The sequence below is a fragment of the Lagopus muta genome, chromosome 11 (genome assembly GCF_023343835.1).
Source record: "Lagopus muta isolate bLagMut1 chromosome 11, bLagMut1 primary, whole genome shotgun sequence".
Taxonomy (NCBI): domain Eukaryota; kingdom Metazoa; phylum Chordata; class Aves; order Galliformes; family Phasianidae; genus Lagopus; species Lagopus muta.
In genome coordinates, this window is record NC_064443.1 from 2649359 (window position 1) to 2675556 (window position 26198).

The 26198-nt window shown below is 56.8% G+C and overlaps 1 protein-coding gene across 1 annotated transcript in view; it reads left to right on the forward strand.

Moving 5' to 3' along the window:
- The window catches only part of BSN (bassoon presynaptic cytomatrix protein), a 55631-nt gene that overhangs the window by 23926 nt on the left and 5507 nt on the right, over positions 1–26198 (forward strand). Inside the window, exons 3-5 of the mRNA XM_048957839.1 lie at positions 1152–1952; positions 17949–18356; positions 19290–25865. Of these exons, the coding sequence (XP_048813796.1) occupies positions 1152–1952; positions 17949–18356; positions 19290–25865 (7785 nt within the window). The remainder of the gene's footprint in view (positions 1–1151; positions 1953–17948; positions 18357–19289; positions 25866–26198) is intronic.

A 26198-nucleotide genomic window follows, 5' to 3' on the forward strand; every position in this document is an offset into this window, starting at 1 on the left:
GCAACCCAGCGTGGTGCAGCTGGTTGTGTAGGACAGTGGTTTGGGCAGCACTGTCTGCATGGGGTCCCGTTGTGCTGAGGGTCCAGAGGAGGGATGGGGAGCAGAAGAGAAGAGGTTTGGGGCAAGCAGTGAGCACAGCAGAGAGCAAGAGGAGCTCGGTGCTGACATGCAGCTGGGTCTGTAGGGCAATGGAGTGAGCTGTGCTGGAGACCCAGGGCCATGTGTGGGGCAGAGAGCTGGGGAGCACTTTTGCTCTGTTTGGCACCATACCTGCTTGTCTTGGAGGCATGGATCTGCAGGCATGGTTACCCTGCAGACTGTGCTATACGTTAATACTTGCACAGCTGCTGAGCATCCTGGGGATTCCTCGTTTCAGAAGGCTCGCAACTTTAATACAGCCTCTTTAATTAACTTAATTCAGACATTGGCATGTTACCGGGAATGTCTCTCAAGGGGGGAAAGCCTTTCATTTATCACCACTTAGCCAGGGAGCACTATATTTTTCATTTGCATCCTCTTGTTCATCGTTGCAAGAGTGAGAATTAACCTCTTGCTCCCAGGCTGGCCTTGTGCCTGCCCGGTGAGGAGAGAAGCTGTTCCCCCCATCCTCAGCATCCCTGACCTTCTGCAGGCCCTGTGCTCTCCTGGATGGGACTTCATTCTGGTCCCCATTCTGCCTTTCGGGGCGAGGGTTTGTGAGGAGGCTCCATGGGATTAGTGAGGCCAGAGCAGGAGGTAAGTTGGGCTGCCATGCCTTCTCCTCCTGTTCTGCATCATTATGCAGGGCCGTCTTCCACCAGACGAGCGCTGGGAGGGGTATGAGAGCCTCATCTCTAGCAAGAGCTGCATGGCAGAAGCCTTGGAAGCAAAACCATGCTAATTAAAGCCTGCTTCAGCACAGGCATGTTGTACCTGTGACAGATGGGGTCTGTTCCCTGTGATTGCAAAATACTTTTGTGAAAAACACAGTGCTGAAATGTGGGTTGGGTTTTTTTTTTTGTGGGGGGAGGTTGATGATTTGTTCATACAGCCACAGAGGACTTTGCTTACTGCACTTGTTAGCCGTGAACCCGGTGGTACGTGTGTGTTGCTGCTGGCCTCGCGCTGCCCGCTTGGTTGCTCACCATCCCTACCCTCCTCTCATCCCGCAGGTGAAGGAATGGCTGTGCCTGAACTGCCAGATGCAGCGGGCGCTGGGAATGGACATGACCACCGCCCCGCGCTCCAAGAGCCAGCAGCAGCTGCACTCCCCGTCTCCATCTCCATCCCACTCCCCGGCCAAGCTGCCGGCAGGCCAGGAGAAGACCCCGGCGCCCACCCAGCCCGGCGCCCGCCCTGGCACCGCCGCCATCCCCCCATCCGAGCCCCCCAAAGCACAGAGCGCCGTGCCGCAGCGGGAGCAGCACGGCCAGCCGAAAGCTGCCGCTCCTCCCGAGGCGGCGTGGGCTTCCCCGCAGCACCAACAAGCAAAGCCTTCTTCCTCCGAGCAGAAAAAGGCCGTGGGAGACCCCAAACCCACAGCCCCGGCCCCCGGCGCGGGGGCTGCGGAGCAACAGCAGGAGGGGCTCACAGGGAAGCTCTTCGGCTTCGGGGCTTCCCTGCTGACCCAGGCCAGCACGCTCATGTCCGTCCAGCCGGAGGCCCCCGCTCCCAGTGCACAGACTTCTGGCAAAGTGCCTCCAAAAATCGTCTTCAGCGACGCCAGCAAGGAAGCCGGCCCCAAAGCCGCCGGGGCGCAGGGTCGGGTCGGGGCCGTGCCGGCCGCCAAGCCGAGCAAAACGGAGCCGGGCGTCAAGCCAAAGGAAGTGCCGAAAGCCAGGGTGTTGTGTCCCCTCTGCAAGGCCGAGATCAATGTGGGCTCCGGTGAGCCCCCCAACTACAACGCCTGCACGAGCTGCCGGCAGCAGGTGTGCAACATGTGTGGCTTCAACCCCGCGCCTCACCTGGTGGAGGTAAGGGGCCGCGTGCTTTCATTGCTGAACGTGGGCTGGTTTGGTTTGTGAGGGTGGAAGGGACTGGGCTGCCTGGTAAGGCTTTGCTTGTCTGCAGCGAGCGTTTCATAAAGAACAGATGTTAAAGTGATCTCACACAAGGAGCAAGGGGTGGTCATCTGGGGGCAGCCCCTTCAAGGCCATAAGAAATTACCTGCCTCTCCTGGAAGGTGATCGAGGAGTCAGCGGATGGGGCAAGGAAATACAAGTAGGTCGTGTTGTGCTGTGCCAGAGTCTCCGACGAGTCACCTCCTGGTGCTCCAGGCACACTCCTTGGCCGTGTCCTGCTGCTCAGTAGCGAGGGCGCAGGGGAAGCAGGTTGGGGCTGAACACGGTTTGGAAGCTGAGGGCATGTGTTGGCCCACTGGAGCATGCTGCCCTCCATTCTCCATTGTGTCTGCAATACGAGGGAGAGGGCTGAGAGGATGGACGTGGAGGTGTAGATGGGGCTGTGTGGATGCGAGTCAGGGTTGAGGTCCAACAGACCTATCAGCCCTGGTTCAGGAGGTCTCTGAATCACGGAGCGTCTCCCAAAGCACCCTCACCCCTCCTTGCCACGCACGGCCATAGAGGGGCTTGCTGTTGTCAGGGCTCTGTGTACTGTCCTACCTCTTCCTCCTGCTTTGGTGACAGGGAACCCTGCAGACCCGTGGCTGAACATCAGACCCTCACCTCACTCTTTATGGACTCACTGAGTGGGAGCCCAGGGCTGCTTCTGGAAGCGCTGAGGCAGAAAGCCGATACCATCAGCACAGCAAAAAGTTAAGGGGAACTTTCAGTGATCAGAAGTAGGCTTGCTAATCTTGGCTCTGTTCCACTGCGGGTAATTACATTTTATGTCCCTAACTCCTCCCTGCAGTTTCAATTACACGCAGCACTTTTATTCTCTTCCCGGAGCTGCCGGTTAAGGCTGCTGCATGCCATCATGCCAGCAACGGCACCCATTTGTGCTACTGAGATTGCTGGGCAGCCGTGCTCCTTGTGAGCAAAGTCCTCCACTTGTCATTCCAACCGATTTTGTTCCAAAAAGTCGAGTCCCAGACAGGCTTGTGCCATGGGGCTGCGGGGAAAAGCACCATTTTCCCAATGCCAAATGCCTGTTTTATAAGAGAGCTGTGTGAAAGTGGTGTCATTTTGGGTGCTGGGATTGGAGCTGTAGCAAAATTCCTCTAGAAAAAGAAAAGAAAATAAAAAAAGAGAAAGAAAACTTCAAGATCTTTTAATACAGCCGGGCTTCAGGTTCGCTTGATCTTCTCAGGAAATAGCTCTGTGGTCTGATCCTCTAAGTGTTTCGCCTGCAGCTCACAGGAGCTTGTCCCAAGCTTGGAAATTCATCCAGAGCTCCCTCTTTGAAGTAGCGAGACTTGACCCATTAATTGCTTTATGAATTAGGACCTTGCAAATTGCCTTTGGGAGCTGCGTGACAGCAGCGGAGAGGAGCCCCGGCTGAGGGCAGGACGGGCAGTCTGTCTGCACTGCTGAAGCCTGGGCACGGCTGTCATCCCCAGCTTCCAAATGTGGGCACGGGGAGGAGGAGAGGGCACGGGCCACACGTTCTGTCTGTTGGAGGAAGGGTGGAGTTTTGCAGCAAAGTGGCGCTAAATGAACGCATCTCCCATAAATGCCGTTCCCTCATCACTGCAGGCAGTCAAGGCTTTGAGTCACGGTGCTGAAGATGGGCTGCATGCCGTTGTATTTTTCTGGAAGATCCATGTAAGCATTCAAGGGTTGGCAAAAAAAAACACCTGGGGCAGTGTTTGCTTTGTCACTGTGGGCAAGTGTTTGCTCTACGTAGGTCATCCCTGCGGAGGTGCTGAGGGAATGGCACCCTGCCTTTCCAGGTGTTCCCAGGTGAGAAGGGAGCAGGGCAGGCTCCTTTCCCCGAGCATCCATCCCACCTGTGAGCTGCAGGCTGCTCCAGCAGGGCTGGCTCTCCTCTGCATCTGCATCACGGAGAGCTTCTGCCCGTGGCCAGGAGGGGATGGGGAGTTATACCCTCAGGTCGGTGTCAGTGTGGCACTGCAGGAGGTGTGGGCTGTGTTGTCCTGTGCTGCCATTGGCCACCAGCTGGAAGGAGCCTGAATGCGTGTCTGACCTGCGGTTCTCTCGCCTGCTCGCCTTACCAGCTTTAAATAAGTTATCTGTGGGAACTGTCAGAACTGCAGGTGCCTGGAGCCGCTTCCCACCTCGTCACACCTCCTCCAGGAGCACAGCTCCTGCCAGCAGCTCCTGGTGCTCTTCCCACCACGTCGGATCCGGCGTGTTGAGGAGCTCCCTAGCTCCCCCAGCCCAGTGCTGTGCAGGTAGGAGCAGGTTTCCATGGCAGGCAGGCAGGCTGTGAGGCCATTGCCATCCTGAGTGATCTGGCAAGGGCTTCCTTGGAGCGCAGTGGCCCCGTGCCGTGCGGCGCGTTCCTGGTCACCCAGCTGACCCCAATTGACTCCAGTGGTTTTGTATTAAGGAACAAACGAGCTGTGCATGTTGTGTTACTAAAGGAGCATGGCACGATGCCCCTTTGCCTAATTAAGCAGCCTGAAACAGGAGCTGCAGCAGGTTTTGCTGAAGGCTGCTCCCTGAGCACCAGGCTGTGACCCCCAGTAGGTGTTGTGGGGGTTCCTCCCATGGACTCGTGTCCCCACTGCACAGCACCCAGATCCAACAGGAGTTTGCATTTAGGCTCCAAGCACCACATCCAAATTTTGTCCTCCCGGATGTTACTGTGGGGCTGGGAGCTTGCTGTAGGACAGCATCTGAGCTGGAGTCACAATGAGAGAGCCACCTCCACAGCGCACCATGGAAGTCGGCTTTGCCCATCTGAGCCTGCAAATCCCTTTACAGATGGGTAATTAACAGCTTGTCGTGACTCAGGAGTTTTCTCTGCCGCTTAATGTGCTGTGATTAACCCGAGTGCCTGGAGCCTGCTGCCCAAACCCTATGGGAAAGCATGGGGCTGGGTCTGAGTTACATCCAGTTGAATGAAGAGTGGGGTCACAAAATGCACCTTGCTACTGCTTCTCCTGCAGAACCACTCCTGGGGAGCCCTCCTGTAGACCCATCTTCTGCTGGCTGTGCTTTGGGGCTTCCAGGACCAGTGCAGATGCTGAGCTCCTTGTTGGACCCACTGCCAGCTTGTGGCTGCTTAGAAAACCATCTCAGCCTGTGCCTTTCTTGAATCTGTAGCTCTGTTGTTTCTCGTGGTGTTGCCACCTGCCCTGTGCTGCATCCCAGGAGGTGTGCCCTGCTGCCCTGTGTTGTCACCCAGCTCTGTGCCACGGCGCAGTAGCACCCTGCATGGGGTTTGCTTTGAGTGGAAGCATGAAAGTGTAGGGCCAGGCTTGGAGCGTTGATGCTCCCATGGGTCAGCAGCATTCCGTGTAACAGAATCATAGTGTCTGAGTTGGAAGGGACCCCTAAGGGCCATCTGGTCCCACACCCTGCAGTGTCACCCATAGCTCCATCAGTGCTCAGAGCCCCCCAGCAGGCTGTGCCCCAGGGATCCATCATCTCCCTTTCACCCCACCCCAGGCAGAGCTCAGCAGGCAGTGGGAGGCGGCGATTGATGCTGAGGTGGTGTGGGGATTTGGCTGTTCCTGCTGCCATCCCCTGGGAGCAGGCACAGATTATCCTGATGTGCTCTCAGGCCATTACACAACCTGGCACTTCCTCATTTCTTTATCTTTTTTTTTTTTTTTTTTTTCTTTTAATTTTTTTTGACGTGCCACGTTGTTGCTTTGTGTGGGAACACGTTGGGACACTTAATCGAGCGTTTAATTGGCTTTGTAGCCCTGTGCTTCTGCTCGGGTTGGGGACTGCAGAGAAGTTGCGGTTTTCCAGCCGTGGCAGCAGATCCTGCGCTTTCTCTCTCGGTGCCCATCCACCTCCCAGCCAGCCCTGTTTCTCCTCACGAGCCCAGCAGCTCTGTGCAGCCATATCCTGCAGAGACCCCTGGAATCAAAGGATGGGGAGGGAAGGGACCAGTGATTGATGATGGGATTGCTGCTTGGGATGTGCACGTGTTGGGCTTCACTGGGACCCAGAGCTGGAAGAAGCCTGTGCTGGATGGCCTGGGGTGCACCAGTGCTGGCTTCCTCCTCCTCTGTGAGCTCGTAGCAGGGACGTGCATTCCTGCCAAGGCTGCAGTGCTCTGCTGCTGTGCCAGCTGCCCATGTGGGCTGCCAGAGGGCTGCTGCCCTGCCTGCCTTCTCTCCTCTCCTCATAGGAATCGCTCTTATCCCAAACGCTCCTGAATCTGGGAGAGCTGAAGGCTGCCTCATGGGTAATTTGTCAGATGTGCGGGTCAGGAGCTGGCTGGAAACATTTAATTAAATGTCTTTATGTTGCCATTTGCCACTGAGTTGAAAGGGAAGCATTTCCCCTTTGATTCCTGGAGGTAGGAAGCCCTGGCAGGGACCGGGTGCAGGTGCTGGCTGGCAAAGCCCTGAATGCTGGAAACTGCTTTGTGATTTATCCGTGCTGCTTTTCTGCTCTCTCAAAGGAAGCCCTCAGGTGTGCAGCAAGCTGTGTGCCAGCCCTTTGCAGATATTGGAGCCCTGCAGGCGCTCGTGGCCCCTTTTCCTTCTGCCAGGCCCTGGCACACCTGCATCCAGGGACCTGGCACTGGCAGGGTTCGGGTTTTGCTTTGTTCAGAGTCATAAAGTCTCATTTTGTACATGAGGTTGAAAGGAAGTAATCAGAAGCCTAGGAGGGGCTGGCAGGGAGGCATGTCTGTTAACAGAAAGGATTGCAGTTAGGAGCGGAGGCATCCACGTAGATGCTTGCACTTGATCCCACAGCAATTGCATTTTTTCATGGATGATCTTTATTGAGTTTCTCTGCTTGTGAGCAGCCTGGAAGGATTCTCGAGCTCCCAGCCCAGTGTCCCCAGAGCAAAACACGTGTGCTACAGCATGTCAACGCATAGGGTATGGAATGTGTATTATTAGTGTTGCCAACACTGCTGCAGGCAGCCCTGGGCAGGCACCAGGAGCTGGACGAGGGACGTGCCATGAGGCAGCAGCTTGCAGAGAGCAGTGCCGTGGGCAGGCTGCCTTCCCTTGCGTGGCCTTTGGCCATGCTGGCAGTGTTGGAAAAGAACATCCACAAGTACTCCTTCCTTCCTGCTTTGCCAAGAGTTGGTAACCGTGGTGTTGAACCGAGATGCAGGCAGGATGGGCAATGAGCACAGTTTCTGATGCAACCCTTGCAAAATGCAGGCACTCATCCTGTGCAAGTGCCGAGCTACAGGAGGCACTCAGGCTGAGAATCCCTGAAATCTCCCCATCTCTTGCTTAAAATTCCCAGAGGGGGCACGTGCTGCAAGCAAAGCCCCGGTGAGTGTGGGAGTGGGATGGGGTGGGTTGGCAGTGTGCAGTGCACCCAGCAGCTGCTGCTCCCCTGGCAAAGCATGCATGAGTGCTCCAGAAACTTCAGGGAGCCTCCTGAGCAGCAGGAGGGAACAGCAGACTCCTTTCCAAATGCAGTCTCAGAACGTGTGTGTCCAGGGGGAGCTGGCTGTGGGGGCAGAGCACAGCGGTGCCATTCGCTCCTGAGGGTGCTCCTGCTGCTAAAAGCTCTTAGGTGCTTCTGGAAGCGATTCACCCACAAAAGCAAATAGTTTCAGCTAATTAAGAACTTGCTTCCAAAAGCCCCCGATGACACTTTGCAACTTAAACAGTTTTCCATGTGCTTGGAACAGAAGCAGCTTTAAGGGAGCAGCTGCTGCTGTTTCCCACTGGCGCCGTGCGGCTGCGATAAGCACTGCATTCCCTCTCCTCTGTGCCATCCCAGTAGGATCTGAGCACCCCAGTGGCTGCAGGGGATGGGGGGCAGCCTTGGAGTTGGCCCAAGGGGGGGAGCCCAGCAGAGCCAGGGCATCTCCTGGCCGGGGCTGGGAGCCTTCCCAGAGCTCTGCCTCCGCTTGGCGAGGATTCTTTGGGTCTCTCTGTTTGTGCCTCGCCACGAGGCTGTGCTGAGCCAACGGCAGCTGTTCCTGCGATGCGGTATTTGGAAACTGGGGCATGCTTCTCCCACATCTTTGCTCTCCGTGCCTGGAGTTCCCACCCCAGCCTTCAGCGCTCCCCCTGGCAGTGCCATGAAAACGCGATGAACCCCCCCAGCCGAGCTGAGATCTCACTGCAAAAGCATCCTCCCCACTCTTGCTCTGCACCACTCTCTTCCCACCGCCATCTGCTCTGCCTACTAAAATAAGGCCGTGCCATGGACGCGCTGTGCCGTGCTCAGGAACCCCACGCGGCCCATGGGGCTGCAGGCAGCTCAGCGCAGGGGCACAGCACCAGGACCTCTCCCTTGGCCACTTATGCCATGGTGTGGGGCCAGCTGCTGCCCCCAGGGCTGCGGGTATCCTGATGGAGGGAGACACAAATGCAGCCAAGGGAGAGAGCAGCGTCAGCTCCCTCCCTGCTGCTTCTCCTTCCCCCAGCCCGGTCTTATGCAGCTGCGTTGCTCTGTGGCTTTTGTGGTGGTTTGGAGTTTGCTTGCTTGGTTGTTTTCTTTTTTTTCTTGCACTGCAATGTTTTTAAGGGTACACGTGGGGCACAGAGCACCTGATTCCCAGTGCTGCTGAAGCAGAAGAGCACTGGATTGCAATGGCTTGGAACAAACGTTCTCACTGCAGACCTGATTAGGGGACGGCGTGTGCCACTGGGGCGCAGGGATGGGAGCAGGGCTGTGGCCATGGCACACGGTGGAGCTGGGTGAGCAGGCAGCACTGCGCCGCACGGCAGGGCTCGGCACCCGCAAGTGGTGTGAAATTCCCATCTTTATGTAATTTCCCAACTCGCTGGAAACTGTGAAGCGTGACCAGCAGTCATCTGTTTGCTGGGAGCAAATAGCGCGTCAGGAAGAGGCGAGCGATGCAGAGCCAGGCAGCAGTGCTTGAAGGCACGTGGGCTTGCTGCAGGCTGGAGGCGGAGGCACGTGCCCGGCACGGAGCAGCAGGTTTCTGGAGCACCAAAGCACATTGGGTGCCTCGCCTCAAGGGTTTGCTCAGCTCAGATCTCCTGTGGCTGCAGGGAGCCGAGCTCCTGCATGTGGCCCTGTCTGCATGGAGCACGTGAGGAAGGAAGAGGTTCCAGCATGTTAAACTGAGCAAAAATGGCCACGTGGTTAAAAAAGTGCTAACAACCATTTTGTGTGGATAGCACCATTTCATTCTGGTTTGGTTTCTTGGCTTTGTTTTGCTGTATCTGGTCATTTTCTCTCATCTTGGCTGAACTAACAGCCCTGGCTTTGGGCATCTGCCGTCAGCTGGGCTTCTTCGTGCCCATCAACACTGCAGTGTGCAGGAGAGCAGGGGTAATGAGGGTTCCCAAACACTTCTGATGGCATCAGAGGATGCTTCAGTTGAGCTCCTGGCTTGATTTCTAGGTATGAGAAGGAATAACCTGTTTTTTAATAAGTTAAATTAAAGCAAGTTCTTTACATAAGGTTGTTCTGAAGATGATGACGAATATGTTGGACCCCCCAAGTTGCAGACACCTTCTGTAGGTATTTTGTGGGATCCCACGTGTGCCCCCCATGGCCATGGGGTCTTCCAGCATGCAAGGCTCAAGTACAGAGAGGTGCTGATGTGCGTAATGTGGGGAGTGAAATGGCTCATGCATCTTTGCTGTAGCAATCTGCGTTTCTAGAATGCTTCTGAGCCTTTTGGTGTGAGAGATTATTGACCTGTACACAAGTATGGAAGATTATGAGAGTTAATGTTTCAAGCTTATCACTTGATTTGTTCCATAAATGTAGTTCCTTTCATTAAAATACTTGCACTGCTGGAATTGGGATTGGTGAGCTTGAAGCTTGGAGCAGGGCAGAGGCTTTTTTGAAAAAATGGCCATTTAATGGGATCAGACAGAAATTAAAGCTCACAGTCATCAAGGAATAGGTGTATTTCAGGGTGAAAATGCTGGCAGGGGCCAAGTAAGGGTGTAGAAATAGAAGATAAAGGTAAAGAAAGGAAGGCAGGTGCTGGAGAAAGGTTGAGGGAACTGGGATTGTTTAGCTTGGAGAAGAGAAGGCTCTGGGGAGACTTCATGGTGGCCTTGCAGTGCTTGAAGTGAGCGTATAAGCAGGAGGAGAACTGACTTTTTGTGTGGTATCATAGTGAGAGGACAAGGGGGAACAGCTTTAAACCAAAAGAGAGGAGATGTGTGCGGGATGTGAGGGAGAAGTGTCTTATTCAAAGGACACTGAGGAGCTGGGACAGGTTGTCTGGAGAGGTGGTGGGTGCCCCATCCCTGGGAGCATTCGAGGCTTGGATGGAGCCCTGGCAACCTGACCTTGTATTTGGCTTGTGATGTCCTCAGCTTCTGGGCAACGGAACAGACAGTTCCCCAGCGTGCTTCGAAGGTGCTCGTGGTCATCGTGGTCATGAAAGAGGCTCAAACCCAAAGAAAGGGTCTGCAAAGCTTGGGGTCTGCAAGGCAGGATGCAGGTTTTTGTCTGGTTTGCAAGTGAATGGCTGCTGCCTGGCATATGTGGGGCCCTGCGCAGCTCAGAGGAGGGCAATCAAACAGCTGGAATCAGCTTTTATCAGGGACAGAAAATTGCTCGATGGGTGGCTGGGTGTTTTAGTCACCACGAGTGCCTGCGAAAAACCAAGGTTTTGATTAAATAAGATTTCTCTCTCTCTCTTTTTTTTTTTTTTTTAAGGATTTTTATCCTCCTGTCTAGTGGGGAAAAAAAAAAAAAAAAAGATTAGAATACTGTATTTCTTTTCTGCAGTTTTGCTAGGTTTCTATTTGCAGGCATTATTTGGCTGCAGACTTGAAATCTCCCCCATCCGGGTTCAGAGAGGTGTGGTTTCTTCATCACACTTATGCATGGTGACATATGTGTGCAGCAGCAGTGTGGCCATGAAAACATATCCCACCAATGCTGTGCCCATGCCCTGATGGGAGCTGTGAGCAGGGCTCCATGGTGCCCAATGCCTGGGCATTCTTGCACAATTATTGGTATGCAGACAGTGTGTGGAGATCCTCCCGCTACTGTTAACCTTGGCTGAGAAATACATCCTGATAATGTGGGCTGTTAAAGATAAGGCTGCCTGGCAGGCTGATAAATCTGGTTAAGGAGTGCTACTTTGCAGAGTAAATTACAATGCGCGCTCAGATCGATTTGAACAGAAATGAACAATATATTACCGCTCTGTTAATGGGGATGGGATAAATTCCCCCCTCTGTGCTGGGTTTCAGTGTCTCAACTTGTAGCTCAAGACTTGCTGAGGAGATGAGAGCAGCTCTGGCAGCACTGGCATCAATGGGGCGGTAGCTCATCCTCACTTCTGCATGGCTCACAGTGCTCATCGTGGGCTGGTCTGCAGTGAGCTCCAGCATGGGGCAGCAAAGGGTGGCAGAAGGTGGTCTCAAGATGCACCAGGGGAGGTTTAGATGGGATATTAGGGAGAATTTCATCACACGGAGGATGGCCAAGCATTGGCAGCGGCTGAGGGCATTGGTGCAGTCCTGATCCCTTGTGGGTATTGAAGGGATGTGTGAGCGTGGTGGCACTAAGGGATGTGGTTTGGTGGCAGGGCTTGTAGGTCAGGTAGATCAGGCAGATGGTTGCACTTGCTGATCCTGAAAGCCTTTTCCAGCCCCAAAGACTGTGATTCAGAGCAGGGTACTTTGCATTTAGCTCACTCAACGAGAGAGCTTTGGAGCACCTCTGCATCCCCCCTGCCCAGAGCAGTCAGCATGATACATTTCTGCCTCTCCAGCAGCTGTTAGCCTCGTATACAGGATCATCCTTCATCTCATGCCTGTGGCACTCTGCTCTGCCTGTATCCCAGAGGACTTCATGGGCTATCTTCTACCTGCATATCAGGGATCATATTTTGGCTTTTTTTTTTCCCTCTCTTCAGCCTTTGTCTATTGAAGGCAGTGGTTCTCCTCCTATCCTCCTATTGTGAGCTCCCCTGCTCCTGCTGGCTGTGCTCAGCTCCCCGTGCTCCTCCTCCATGGCCATGCAGTGCCAGCTCCAGCCACCAGCACCAGGAAAACTTCCCCAGGAATGAGCGCTGTGCATCTACATGGCAATCCCCAGTGCTCTGGGGGCTTTCTGTTTCACAGGGCCTTCACAGAGGCTGGTCTGCAGATGACCCATGCAGCTCCAGAAACATCAGGGTAGAGGAAAAGAGGAAAATACAAACTTGTCTTCCGTGGGACAGCCATTGCTAATCTTTGAAAAACAGACCAGGCCCTCTTCTGATTTAATGCCGTTGGCTGTGTTTTATTGTGAACAGAAAATCTCCTTAATTCTTCATCCTTTTGGATTCAGTCTCTCGGAACTGAGCTGGGAGTTAATTTAGCTCTTTCTCCAAGATAAAAAAAAAAAAAAAGGAGGACGTAGTAGGGCTTAGTGAAAAGAGAGGAAAAAAGTGCTTTCAGCATCTCAGCCTTGCTCTCATTCCTCATAATTTTCTTACTCTTTTGTGGCACTGTGTTTTTCTGGCTGTTCCGAAAGGTGCTGAGCCCATGGTGCTGCCCTGCTGCTGTCCAGAGCCACGCACAGCACCGGGCTGCATGTTTGGTTTCTCCCACTGCATATAGACGCAAACCTTCTTGCATCCACCTCCACCACCCTTGGCCATGCTGGCAGATGGCTTTTCTGCTCCCAGCTCCATCATGAGAGTTCGGCTGTCCCACGAGAGCTGGGACATGCGGCTGTCCCCGGGCCGCCCTGCCTCCCCGTGCCATGCAGATGTTATTTCTGCAGCAGCTGTTTGCACTGCTGGATGTGCGTGTTACTGCAGCAGTGTCATCAAATGGACCCTTCCCAGGGGAGAAGGATGCTCGTCCGCAGCCCTGGGATGTGTCCTGGGGCTTCTTGATGAGCCAAGAGCATCAAAATTAACTCAATATCTGACTGAGGCTGTTTGGTTGTTTGTTTTTTGTTGTTGTTGTGTTTTTAATCTAATGAACTGGAAGGAAATATGTTGAGTGGGGAGGGCTGGCTATATATATTCCCCAAAAGCACCGGTTTCAAACTTTTAGACAGCTGTGTACCCGTTTTTAGCAGCCCCTTCACACAGCCCACGCAGCACCCAGAACTTGGAACCCGTCTCGTTTGGAAATACTCTCACTTGATTGGAAAATAGTTTAAATCTTTTAACTTAGAAACACGTTCTTGAGACTCGAGAAGATTTTTAGCACGGAAAATGCAGAAGGCGCTTGCTGGCACAGGGAGCTGAGCTGCTTTGGGAAGGGGTGTGAAGTGGGTGGGGAGCAGAGAATTGAGGTGGACGTTGGCGAGGTTGGGTTGTCATGGTGCAAAGACCCAGGCTGCAGGGGCACAAGGGCACAGATCGATGCTGCCAGGCTACGTGGCCTGGATTTTTGGGTCTGAAATGCTGAGTCAAGCGGCTTTTGCCTTGGGAATAAGATGCTAATTGATGGTAGCAGTAATTACTTGTTAGCAGCCAGGTGCTCCCGCTCAGGTAGTTACAGAAGGAGGGATGACACTGAAAAGGGATGGAGGTGGTGCTGATGGCCAACCTGTGCGCTGGGAGAGCCCTTCCCTGCTGTCCCTCCCGTTGTGGCCGTGCTTGCTGGGCTCGTCCCGCGGTGCCGGCACGCAGTAAGCCGCACTTGGCATGGGCGTGCTCGTTCCTCGAAGGAAGGCGAAGGGAGCTCTGCTATTACTCATCAGCCAAAGGCTTTCAGCTGCATTAATCCCTTGCTGGTCAGTGCGGTGCATGGCGGTGGCTGCGGTCCAGCGCTGCTGGGCACGGCGCGGGCTGCTCAGCTCTGCTGGCCCACTCTGCCACTGCCCAGCGGGTGCGGCGTAGGGGCAGAAACAGGGAAGGAAAATCCCCACCCATGATTTTTCCCTGGGGAGGAGAAGCTGCATCAAGGTGTGATTGCAGGGAGATTACCCCGTGCCACTTTTAATCACATTATTGCTGTGCCAAGTGTGATGCTACATCACCGCGGCTGGAGAAGAGCTGGGCAGGGACTGTATGCCCCCTGCCTGGGAGGGCTCTGGGGATGGGTGCCGACATGACAGTGCTGGGGAGCATTGCTCCACTGTGCAGTCAAATGCTCTGTTTAGTGATGAAAACCACATCAGTGGTTTTTGGCTGAGCTAATCTGTGAGCTGTGGTGGCACTGATGCTCACCCAGTTCACATTAATGAAGCCAATTAGTGTAGAATAGACTCTGCCAAGGGACGCGCAGACAGCGGTGCCCGTGGTTTCGTGCTGCTGTGTTTGCTCTGTGCATGGGGCACAATGCAGCTGGGAAGCAGGGCATCCTGCCTCCTCCTCAGAGAAACACTGGGAGATTGGCAACTGGGCCAAAACTTGCCCTGTAGAATGGCTTGGGTTGGAGGGGACCTTGAAGAGCATCTGGTTCCAAGCCTTTGTGGGGCTTCTGGTTGAGAAGTCAGCACTTGGAACAAGATGAAGGAAATCCCAAGCTGTATTATTTAAATTAGAGATAGTGGACTCATCTGCTATCCCCAGAAATGGAGTATTGCCCACTCGATTGCTCACCGTGTGAACCAACCCTAAACAGGGGGAAGTGCTGGGCAGGGATGGTACACACGCAGCCCCTGCGGGCGCTTGGACCACAGTGCATGCTGGGCTCATCCTTTCCACTGGTTCCCACCCGAGGAAGCACTCATTGGCACACATGGAGGGGCATCACATGCAGCCCATGGAGGGATTGCTCTGGAGAATTCAGCTGTGCCAATGAGCTGAAACCGAGGGAAGAAGTATTAGCTGGCATTTGGGCAGCAGCATCCGTGGAGCGAAATGAATTACGGCAGTGTTCACGTGCAAGGAGCTGGGAGAAAGATCCTTGAGATGGAGCAGGGCTTGAAAAGCCATTCTGCAAGGCTCTTGCTGCTAATTTGGATCTTGATTCAGATAGCAGAAGTGTTTTCCATATTTCCCAGGCACCCATCTGTCATCACAATGAGCCCTGCGCAGGGCTTGTCAGCAAATAAATGAAATATTCGTGGGATATTCGCTGTGTGTAATGCTGGGAGATGAGATCTGGCTTGTAGGATACTTATACCTCGCGCCGCTTATCTGATTTCGTGCAGCCTCCGTGCCGGTATTTTAATATCTATCACTTGGAATGTGCAAAATAATGCTGAGGAGCACAAATAACAGCAGAGCTCCGAGATGAGGTGCAGGAGGGGCTCTGTGGGCAGCGCTGGGCTATGCCAGGGCTGGCTGTGTTGGCACAGCTGCTGGAGCTCGCAGTGGAACGTAACCCGGCGGCACTGGGGGACTCAGCAGTTAATTAAGTTGCCAAGCGGTGGCGTTGACCAAAATGATGCGGGAAGGCTTCTATTGTCCTTAATTACCGTTTTGTCGTTGCCCATTAGTAAATTAAAACAATTGCCTGGTAAAGCCCGCCAGGGGTTGGCGAGCGCAGCTCTGGCCAGCCGCCAGCGGCTGCCAGCCCCAAGGGGTAAATGGGCCCCTCAGCCTAAAGAGGGGCCGTGGGAGCTGCAATCACTGCCCAGTCAGTGAGGAGGAACGGCAGAGGTGCCCCAGTCCGGCTGGCACATCTCACCCGGAGCAGAGGCTGAGCCCAGCCAGCTGCAGCCCCCTCCCTGTGCCATAGCCTCCCTGCTCGCTGCTGGGGACGGGCAGCTCAGCGTGGCTCTGCAATCTTCCTGGCAGGGCTATTTTGAATGGAGAGCGTTCCCTTCTCTGGTTCTCAGTGTGGCCCTGCAGAGCTGAGCCATCGCAGCTGCGCAAAGCTGGTGGCAGCTGAGGAGGTGTGGGGCCCCATGAGCCCCCCGGTTCCTGTGGCAGGGTTCATGCTCAGCGGATCTTGGGGGTCCCATCAGCTTCACCCTGCTGCATGCCCCCTGCCCCTGGGGAAGCGCTTGTGGGGTCCCTAGTGCAGGGTGGCCATCGGTATGGGGACGGGGCAGCCAGGCTCCGTCCAGCTCAGACCTGGTGAGCAACCTGGGGCGGCACCACTGCCACCAAAGGGCCTTTCCTAACCTCCACCCAAACCTCTGTTCTCACACAGCACCCGCTGCTCTGCCTGGGCAGCCCCGAGCCAACAAGGCACTGGGTTTGGAGGCTGAGCTTTGGATGTGCAGGGGCTGCCATTGTGGCTATCCCTGCAGTATGCTGACCAGAGCCCATGGGCATGAAGGCACCACCCCAGGTGGGACCTGACCCTTCCCTAAGCTCCCCATTCCCCATGGCCTGCATCACCCCAAAAGGGGCCAAGCAGCTGTGCCATCCCCATCACACCTGCCCTCCTTGCCCCTCCACGTGAGCAGCTCCGCAAGGAAAATGGGATTCCTGGAAGAAAAACGCAGGGCTGCGCGTCTCTGTGAGGAAGGGATTCAATTTGTGTCACACAATTACATTTTCTTCTGCCGCCTGAAATAATTATAGAGCAGAGCGTGGCAAGGAGATCTGATTCAGAGGCAACATGATGAGAGCTAGCTCCGAAATAAAAGAAGACAAATGCAATCATTAGGATACAATAGGCTGCACTTGCCCCTTAATTAGACTTTCTCTTTGATTAAGCAGTAATTAAATATTACCGTGCTGAAGGGTTTCTTTTATGGCCCTGTGCAACCCTGATGCTTTCTGAAGATGCTCCTGCATAGGGCGGGCGGAGGAGAGGGGGCTGTGGGGAGGGGGAAAGGCTTACCTGGGGAATGGGGAGAGATGGCTGTGAGCCGAGAAAAGAGAGAACATTTAAAATGATGAAACATCAGAAGTGAAGCAAACGTCAGGGCCCTATTCCTGGACATTCCTGTGAGGGTAAAAATAGCCCTTTGAGGACTCGGAGTGGGAGAGTGCTTGTGAGCCCTGAGCAGGGCTTCTGCCTCTCCCTGCAGGCTCTCTTACAGCCCCAGCTGCACGCTGTTTTTTCCAGGTCATGAAATGAAGGCTCTTGCTGAGAGCCTCGCTCAATGAGATTGCCTTGTTCTTTTCCGCACAGCGTGTACTTGGGGTGATATCTTTGGGAAGTTTTTTCTTCGCATACTCGTGTAGCCAGTACTTTCTGATAACCTAGAAAAAAAAGATCCCCGAGCATTATGGTTATGCTGTTAGGCCTCTATTGTAGCAAGGAAAACAAACTGCAGCAAGAAGCTGGGACCCACCAGCAGTGCGGGCACTTGGGTTGTGATGTGCTGGCATTTGCACCATGGTTTGTCTGACCTAAACCTGGGGTCCCCTTGGGGACCTGTCCTCCTGGATTGTCTTGGTTGGGCCTTCCCCCATGCTGTTGTTTTTAGTGCCTGGTACATTTCTTTGATGCCCTATGCATTGCTTTGATTCTCAATGTATTGCTCTGATGCCCAGTGCATTCCTATAGATGCCCAGTGTATTTCTTTGATACCCTATGCATTGCTTTGATGCCCAGTGCATTGTTTTGATGCCCAATGCATTCCTACTGATGCCCAATGCATTGCTTTGATGTGCAGTCAGTCGCACAGCAGCCCAGTAAGCTGCATCTCCCCATTTCCAGTGGACTTTTCAGCTGCTCTTATTCACAGAGCAGGCAGGGCCAAACACCCCAGCCCACAGGCAGCACACCTGGAGCCAAAGGCAGGTTCGCACTGGGCTTGTTCCCCCTCGAATAGATGCTGAAGGTGTTTTGGTGTAGTCTGCAAGAGATCTAGTCTTCCTCATTAAAACTCCTCCAGGATGATAAGAAGGGGGCATAAAAAGCAAGAATGATTTTTGTGTTGTCACAAACCGCAATTAGGACTTTTCACCCTAAGGCAAGATGGGAGGAATGGAACATTCTGATGGTCGCCAGAGCATAGTGAGGCACAGCCCCATGGCGTACTGACTGCTGAGATCCGTGCTCTTGCTGGTGATGGGGCCAGAGCCAGCACAGAACCTTGCCATCCCAGGGCTCACCGTGATGCCCATCTCTGCTGGGCACCGGAGAAAGGGAGGCCCCGTTGGCACCGATTTCTAACATGATGCTTCCTTTCCGTGTCCTGCAGAAAAACGAATGGCTGTGTCTGAACTGCCAAACCCAGAGGCTGCTGGAAGGGAGCCTGGCAGACCCTGCCCCGATGCCGCTGCCTGCGCCAAAGCAACCCGTGAGCGGCTCCCCTCGGCACCAGCCGACAGCAGCCAGCCAGCGGGCACCGGTCCCTGCCGAGCCGGTGGCACCTCCCGAACGGCAGCCTTCCCCTGCCAGGAGCCTGCGGGCACCCGAACAGAGCAGGGTCCCCAGCCCTGCTCCGGAGAAGAAGCCACTGGTGCTAGCAGAGGAGAAGCCGCTGCCCAAAGCTGCTCCGGAGCCATCTGTCGCAGCGCCCAAGGGGAAGAGCGTCAGCCCCAAACTGGAGGGGGAGAGCAAGGAGGGACGTGCAGCCCCTGAAACGCAGAAGGCGAAGGAGCTGGAGGTGAGCTCTGCCCTTGTCCCCTTGGTCACTGTGTTCCATGTCACAGAGAGGCACTTTTCACACCCGCAGTCAAAGCACAGTGCTTCCCAAGAGTCCGAACCGCTCTGGATCTTCTGTTCGTAATGCAATAGCTCAGGTAGTCCTTGCCCCATTGGTTTTAAAGGGCAGTTGGAGTTCTCGTTAAATGCAAAGCTAATTTTGAAACATTTCCAGCTTGCACTGCAGAAATGGGCATTCCCGAGCTCATTCTGTTTTTTTTTCCCTCTTTAACTCAGTGTGCTTTGGGGAAACAGCCCAACAGCACTGGGATGGTTGTGCCAGGGAGCCATCATGGCCCTTGGGGAGGGAGGCTGCTTGCACCCTGGTGGTCCCCAGTCCCATGGGGTCCATGGTACCCCTGCTCACAGGCTCTCAGGCACAGCCCCCACTGCTGAGTGTGACACTGAGTCTCATTGCAGTGCTGCCTCATTGTACTATCAATTAAAGCAATTCCTTTATTCCTGCTGGCGTCCAACGAGGATCCTGGGGACTGCCTTGCTTCTCCAGTGTCCTCTGCAGGGCTATCCATTGGAGAAATTAAATTGCCTTCAGAGGCTGCTGGCCTCACACTGCCTCCAGCCCAGCTGTGCCCTCCTCTGCTGCCAGTCTCTTGCTCCCTGCCCACACCCAGAGCCAGTGCTGTACTCCCAGTGCTGCCCGAGGCCAAGCTCCTGCCCCCTTCCCTAGGGATGTGCTCACAGCCATAAATATCCCAAGGGTTACAGTGAGGGCTCAGCCATTGCTGGGTCTCTTAGCAATAGAAAATTGAAGGTATTGCCATTATGCAGCCTTCTGGCATTTGCTGTCAGGTGGGGGGCGCTGGGGGGCGTCCCAGGGTCCCCTCCTGCTTGGGGCACTCACATACCCTAACTCCACACTCCCTCTCACCTGCAGGACGCGAGCAAGCCTTACCCCCCGGACCTGTCTCGCAGCCCCCAGAGTCTGAGTGACACTGGCTACTCCTCGGATGGCATCTCCAGCTCGCAGAGTGAGATCACGGGGCTGGTGCAGCAGGAGGAGGAGAAGCTGAGTGGCACTGGGCTGGCAGGGCAAAGTCCTCCCAGCCCCTCTGAGCTCACCAAGCTAGAGAGCAGCATGCGGCCACTGCTTGAGGCGCGGGGGGCCCCGGCAGAGACCGGCAAGGGCTCAGAGGCACGGGAGGAACAGCGGCAGCGGCAGCGGCCTCGGTATCTCTCCATCACCCCTGAAGCCTTTGACTCAGACGAGGAGCTGGAGGACATCTTGGAGGAGGATGAGGACTCGCTGGACTGGGAGAACCAGAGGGAGCAGCGGGAGAGCGTGGAGTCCTCGGACGAGTTCGGCAGCAAGCTGCGGCACGACTACGTGGAGGACAGCAGTGAGGGGGGCTTCTCCCCGGTGCCTGGACATCCCAAGGGCCGGGAGGAGGTGGCTGACGAGGAGTTCATGCGCAGGCAGATCCTGGAGATGAGTGCAGAGGAGGACAACCTTGAGGAGGAGGAGGAGGAGGGCTACGGGCGCTCCAAGTGCAGTGCCCCCAAAGCCGAGGTGGAGAAAGGAAAAGAGCCTTCCTCAGCCAAGCGGCGCCTGCCGCATGGCCCCGGTGGCCTGTACAAGGAGGAGAGGAAGGAGCTGGAGGCAGCAGAAAGCGATGACATAAGCACAACCCAGGGAGGCCTGCGGCGCTTCAAGACCATTGAACTGAACAGCACCACCGGCTATGGCAGGGAGATGGAGGTGAGCCAGGAGGCTGACGCTGGGCTGGAGAGGGAGCCCGAACTGGAGATGGAGAGCCTGATGGGATCACCTGAGGAGCGATCCCGTGGTGAGTATTCATCCACCCTGCCGGCCACCACACCCAGCTACACCTCGGGCACCTCACCCACCTCCATCTCCTCCCTGGAGGAGGACAGTGACAGCAGCCCCAGCCGGCGGCAGCGCCTGGAGGAGGTGAAGCAGCAGAGGAAGGCTCGGCACCGCTCACACGGTCCTTTGCTGCCTACCATTGAGGACTCATCAGAAGAGGAGGAGCTGCGGGAGGAAGAAGAGCTGCTGCGGGAGCAGGAGAAGATGCGGGAGGTGGAGCAGCAGCGCATCCGCAGCACGGCACGCAAGACCAAGCGTGACAAGGAGGAGCTGAGGGCGCAGCGGAGGAGGGAGCGCTCCAAAACCCCCCCCAGCAACCTGTCCCCCATCGAGGACGCCTCTCCTACTGAGGAGCTGCGGCAGGCGGCGGAGATGGAGGAGCTGCACCGCTCCTCCTGCTCTGAGTACTCGCCCTCCATCGACTCAGAGGCTGAGAGCTTTGATGCCGTGACCTCCAAGCTGTACAAGTCGGGCAGTGAGTACAACCTGCCAACCTTCATGTCACTGTACTCCCCCACAGAGAAGGTGGAGAATGTGCAGCCCACCAGCAAGCCCCTCAAGAGCGCCGAGGAAGCCTACGAGGAGATGATGAGGAAGGCAGAGATGATGCAGAAGCAGCAGGTCCAGCAGGCCCAGCAGGACATTTCCTATGGTGGTAGCACCTACCAGCAGGTTGGATACCGCAGCACCGAGGGGCAGAATGGCTTCCAATACCAGTATGCGGACAAATACGGCTATGACAGTGGCCCCACACACCCCTCACAGCCCGACTATTCGAGTTCTCTGTCAAAGCCTGGTGCAGTGTACGAGGAGATCCTGCAGACTTCACAGAGCATTGCCAGGATGCACCAGTCCACCTCATTTGACCTGGCTCTGGAGAAGGGAGACAAGAAGAAAGGACAGGAGGAAGCGTACCAGGAGAAGCACTTTCTGAATGCTGAGAGTGCATATGCTGAGCTAATGAAGCAGAATGGGGGACCCCTCACACCCGGCACTAGCCCCACGCAGCTCTCTGCTCCTGTCTCCTTTTCAACCTCTGAAGGCAGCAAGGCGGTTCCTGACGTCCGGGTAACACAGCATTTTGCCAAAGAGGGACAAGACCTGGCCAAGCTCCAGAGCACCCCAGCAGCACCCAGCCCAGCTCCCAAGCCCATCACAGCTCCTTACACCTACAGCAAAGGTACCAGCATGGTCACAACAGCGGTGGCCAGCCCCACCAGCACAACACGGATCTACAGCTCTGCAGAGGCTGCTTCCACACCTGCCAGGAGCTATGGCCCGTCAAAAAGCACCGTCAGCTACGGCTCGCAGACAGAGGACATCACGCGAAGCAAGGTGGGGGTGGAGACCAGCGTGCAAATGGCGAGGGAGAAGCTCCAAGGGGTGAGTGATGGCAAGCCCCCACCAGCCAAGACGTACTCATTCTTCAAGAGCTCCAGCCCCCCGCTCTCGCCAACGTCTCCCACTCAGAGTCCCACTCGCGCTGCCCCCAGAGCTGCTGTGCCCTCTGGCCCCACTGCCAAGTCTACTGCTGAGTTCTCCACGCAGACGCAAAGTCCCCTCCTCGCCTACGATGTCCCCACCACCACCGGCCCCTCAGCCTCCTCCCCCATGGTGGCCCAGGGGACACAGACACCACATCAGGCAGGCTCGCCTCGCCTGACCCGGCAGCAGTCCTCACAGGATGCACCCTTCATGCTGATCACACTAGCAGCCGATGCAGCCAGCCAGACCAAACCACCGAGCTCCTCTGCGTCCCCTGCTTCATCCCCCACCAGGATAAGCCGGCAGGTGATCACCCACGGGTACGGTCAGGAGCCAGAGCAGCCGCTGGGCACATTCATCCGGGCACAGCATGTGAAGGACCCAGCCCAGAAGGTGCCCGTGACTTCAGGCCCCGATGGCATCACGGGGCTGTATAGCTGGGGAGCACTGCCGGCAGAGAACATATCACTGTGCCGCATCTCCTCCATCCCCGGCACTTCCCGTGTGGAGCCAGGGCCCAAGGTGCCGAGCAGCAGCGCTGTGGACCTGCGCACTGCTCTGAAATCAGCTCCCATCATCATAACAGACCAAGGCATGGATCTCACCTCCTTGGCCACCGAGGCCAGGAAGTACTGCCTAACCTTGGACCAGATCCCCAGCCGGCAGTCCACAGCCATCCAGCCCCTGATCATCAACCTCAATGCCCAGGAGCAGCCCCACGCCATCATCGCAGCCTCCAGCACCGCCGGCCTTGCCATCGCCTCCCCGATGCTCATCTCCCAGCCTAAGCAGCCCGTGGTCTACGGAGACCCCTTCCAGAGCCGGATGGACTTTGGGCAGGGGGCCGGCAGCCCGGTGTGTTTGGCACAGGTAAAGCAGGTAGAGCAGGGCGTTCAGACGGGTGCTGGCAGAGCCAGTGGGGCAGCTGGCCCTGCACCCACCAGCAAGCCCGAGCCACCGGCTTCTCCCCAGGCGAAGTTCTCCAGGTACAGTTTGCCCAGTCAAATGGTAAAGAAGGATGTGCTCATCACACAGACCAGTGTTGCGCATAGTGTCAGCGGCCTTCAACAGCCATTCCAGCAGGAGCAGGGCTCGGAGCTGTACCGTGCGGTGCCGGTGGAGCTGAAGACCCAGAGCCCTCTCCTTGCCCTGGGAGGCAAGAAGTCCCAGGTGATGATGGTGCAGGTGGAGGATGTGACAGCTGGCCCGGTGACCAAAGTGCTGAAGGAAGAGCCTCCAGCCAACGTGCTGGACCTCACAGGCGTGAAGGCGGAGAGTCAGGTGGCCTGCTGTGATGTGGTCTACAAGTTCCCTTTTGGCAGCAGCTGCACCGGTGCATTCAATCCCACCTCCAAGGTGCCAGAGAAGAAGGCTGCGGACACGGTCCCCAGCAGGAAGGCCAGTGGGCCCCTGTATGGCAGCAGGGAGCCAGAGCTGCCAGAGAGCTTCCCGTACCGGGAGCAGCCGGCACCTGCACTCTATGAGGAGCACAAATTCTACCCCACTGGTACCTTTGGGAGACTCTATTCCTCCATGTCGGACACCAACCTGTCAGAAATCGGCATGAACTACTACCCACTGAAGGGGGACCAACCCTTCCACGAGGCCGCGGTGGACCTGAGCACCATGAAGCACTCCTACAGCATCGGCTTTGCTGAAGGTGGGTATCTGGGCCAAGGGCTGCAGTATGGCTCCTACTCTGACCTGCGCCAGCCCGCTGACCTGCTGGGCCACCCGCTCCCTATGAGAAGGTACAGCTCAGCCTCCAACATCTACTCCGACTACCGCTACTCACCCCGAGGGGACCTGGCCAGCTTCCAGGAGTCCAGCCTGGCCCACTACAGTGCTACGACTGCGCGTGAGATCAGCCGCATGTGTGCTGCACTCAACTCCATGGACCACCAGTATGGGGCCCGGCACGCCAATGGTCCCGACACACTGTCTTATGGCCCCGGCGGTAGGGGGCTGCCAGCCCAGCCAGGGGGCGCCGTGGCCCCAAAACCCAGCGGGATGTTCAACCCGTCCGTCCCTGAGACACAGCAGGGCTTCGGCAGCCTGGCACAGTACAACGTGCCCGGCGTGCGCCTGGGTGCCGTCAGGCAGATGTTTGCATCCTCCGCCACCGTGCGGGCAGCCGATGGCATGATCTACTCTACCATCAACACACCCATCGCCTCCACGCTGCCCATCACCACCCAGCCAGCCTCCGTGCTACGACCCATGCTGCGTGGGCTGTACCGGCCCTACGGCCCACCCGGCATGGCCGCTGTCCCGCTTGCCAGCCTGGCCAGGGTGCCTGTCGTTGCGCCGCGCGTCCCGCTGGCCCCACAAGGCCTCTACCGCTATCCAGCCCCCAGCCGCCTCCCGGCTTCCTCGATGATGGAGACACCCGTCTACCTAGGCAAGGCAGTCAGTGCTGCACCAGGCACAGGCCCCGCTGCCAAAGCCCCCACCACACCTGCCACTGGCATGCAGAGAGCAGAGGCGTCAGGAGCAGCGCCCTGCACCGAGCCTCCTGCAGCGGGCAGCAAGGAGGGTGGCCAGGCAGCCCCCGTGCCCAAACCAGCCTCCGAGAGCGTACAGCGGGAGGAGCGGGAGCGCGAGGAAGAGCGGCAGCGCAAGCAGCAGGAGCACGTGCTGCAGCTGGAGCGGGAGCGTGTGGAGCTGGAGAAGCTGCGGCAGCTGCGGCTGCAGGAAGAGCTGGAGCGGGAGCGCGCTGAGCTGCAGCGGCACCGGGAGAAGGAGCAGCTGCTGGTGCAGCGGGAGCTGCAGGAACTGCAGTGCATCAAGCAGCAAGTGCTGCAGCAGCAGCAGGAGGAGCGGCACGCGCAGCTGGCGCTGCAGCGGGAGCAGCTGGCCCAGCAGCGCCTGCAGCTCGAGCACATCCACCAGCTGCAGCACCAGTTGCAGCAGCAGCTGGAGGAGCAGAAGAGGCAGAAGACCATCTTCCCCCCCGCTGGTGCCGAACCCATCAGCCGTCCACCCGAGGGGCCTGCCGAGGTGCCACGGGGCCCAATGCACAATGGACACGGCTGGACACCAGCCGGCCAGGCGCTGCCTGGGGGTCCCGAAACTGCCAGTGGCCCACGCTACCCTGCACCGCAGCGGCCGCTCAGCAGCTCAGCCTCGGACATGTCACTGCAGGCCGAGGAGTCCTGGGAGCCCGGACGGGGCATCAAGAAGAGGAACTCGATGCCGCGTCTGCGGGACGCCTATGAGAAGGAGACAGCGAGGAAGACAGCAGACAGCAGTGTGCAGACAGATGAGGAGGATGGCGAGGAGCGGTACATGCTGTCGCGGCGGCGGCGGTCACGGCGCAGCACCGACTGCAGCGTGCAGACAGATGAGGAGGACAGCGGAGAGTGGGAGCAGCCTGTGCGACGCCGGCGCTCGCGGCCCTCCCGGCACGCTGATGCCGGCACTGAGGGCAAGGCGGATGGCACAGCACGCGGCGTGGCCAGTGTTGGCATCCAGACCATTAGCGACTGCTCGGTGCAGACTGAGCCTGACCAGCTCCTCCGTGTCTCGCCCTCCATCCACATCACCACCCATGACCCTCGTGTGGAGATCATCAAGTACATCTCAGCGCCGGAGAAGACGCAGCGGGGCGAGAGCCTCGCCTGTCAGACAGAACCTGAGCCGCCTCCACAGCCCGGAATCGTGGTGCCCCAGCTCACGGTGCCCACCACCATCACCCCCTACTCCACCAACCTGCAGATGGTCAGCACAGGGCCTCTGGACCCCCACGCTGTCCGGCAGCAGACCCTCGGCAAGTTTGAGAAGAAGAAGCCAGACCCTCTGGAGATCGGGTACCAGTCCCACCTGCCGGCCGACTCCCTCTCCCAGCTGGTGACCCGCCAGCCTCCCCGCTCCCCCCAGGTCCTCTACTCGCCCGTGTCCCCGCTGTCCCCACACCGCCTGCTGGAGTCTTCCTTCGCCACCAGTGAGCGGCTCAACAAGGCGCACGTCCCACCCCAGAAGCACTTCACAGACTCGGCCCAGCGCCAGCAGACGCTGCCACGTCCCATCAAAACCATGCAGCGCTCACTGTCCGACCCCAAGCCCATCAGCCCCACCTCTGAGGAGGCTGGCAAGGACAGGTTCTCTCTCTACCAGCACTCACTGCTCCCAGGCACCCAGGTACGTGTGTGCGGGGTCATGCTCGGGCGCCCACCCCGGTGATGGCACTTTGTGTCCCAGCTCAGTGGACGTCTCACCCTGATGGGCTCAGACGTGTCCTCACGCGGCATCCTTCCCTGTGTGTGCCTGGCCAGGCTGACCCGAGCTGAATCTTTTCTGGTGACATCTCACCACTGTGAGCAGGAGAGATGCAGTCACTCAACTCACTCTCGTCCTGCAATAAATAACCTTTCCTTTGGAGAGTGGCCCCAGGAGGCACCTCAGGCCATTTCAGTTTCATTAGTGCTGCAGCAATTAATATTTCAAAAGGTTGGCTCCCCGCAGCGGCTGATG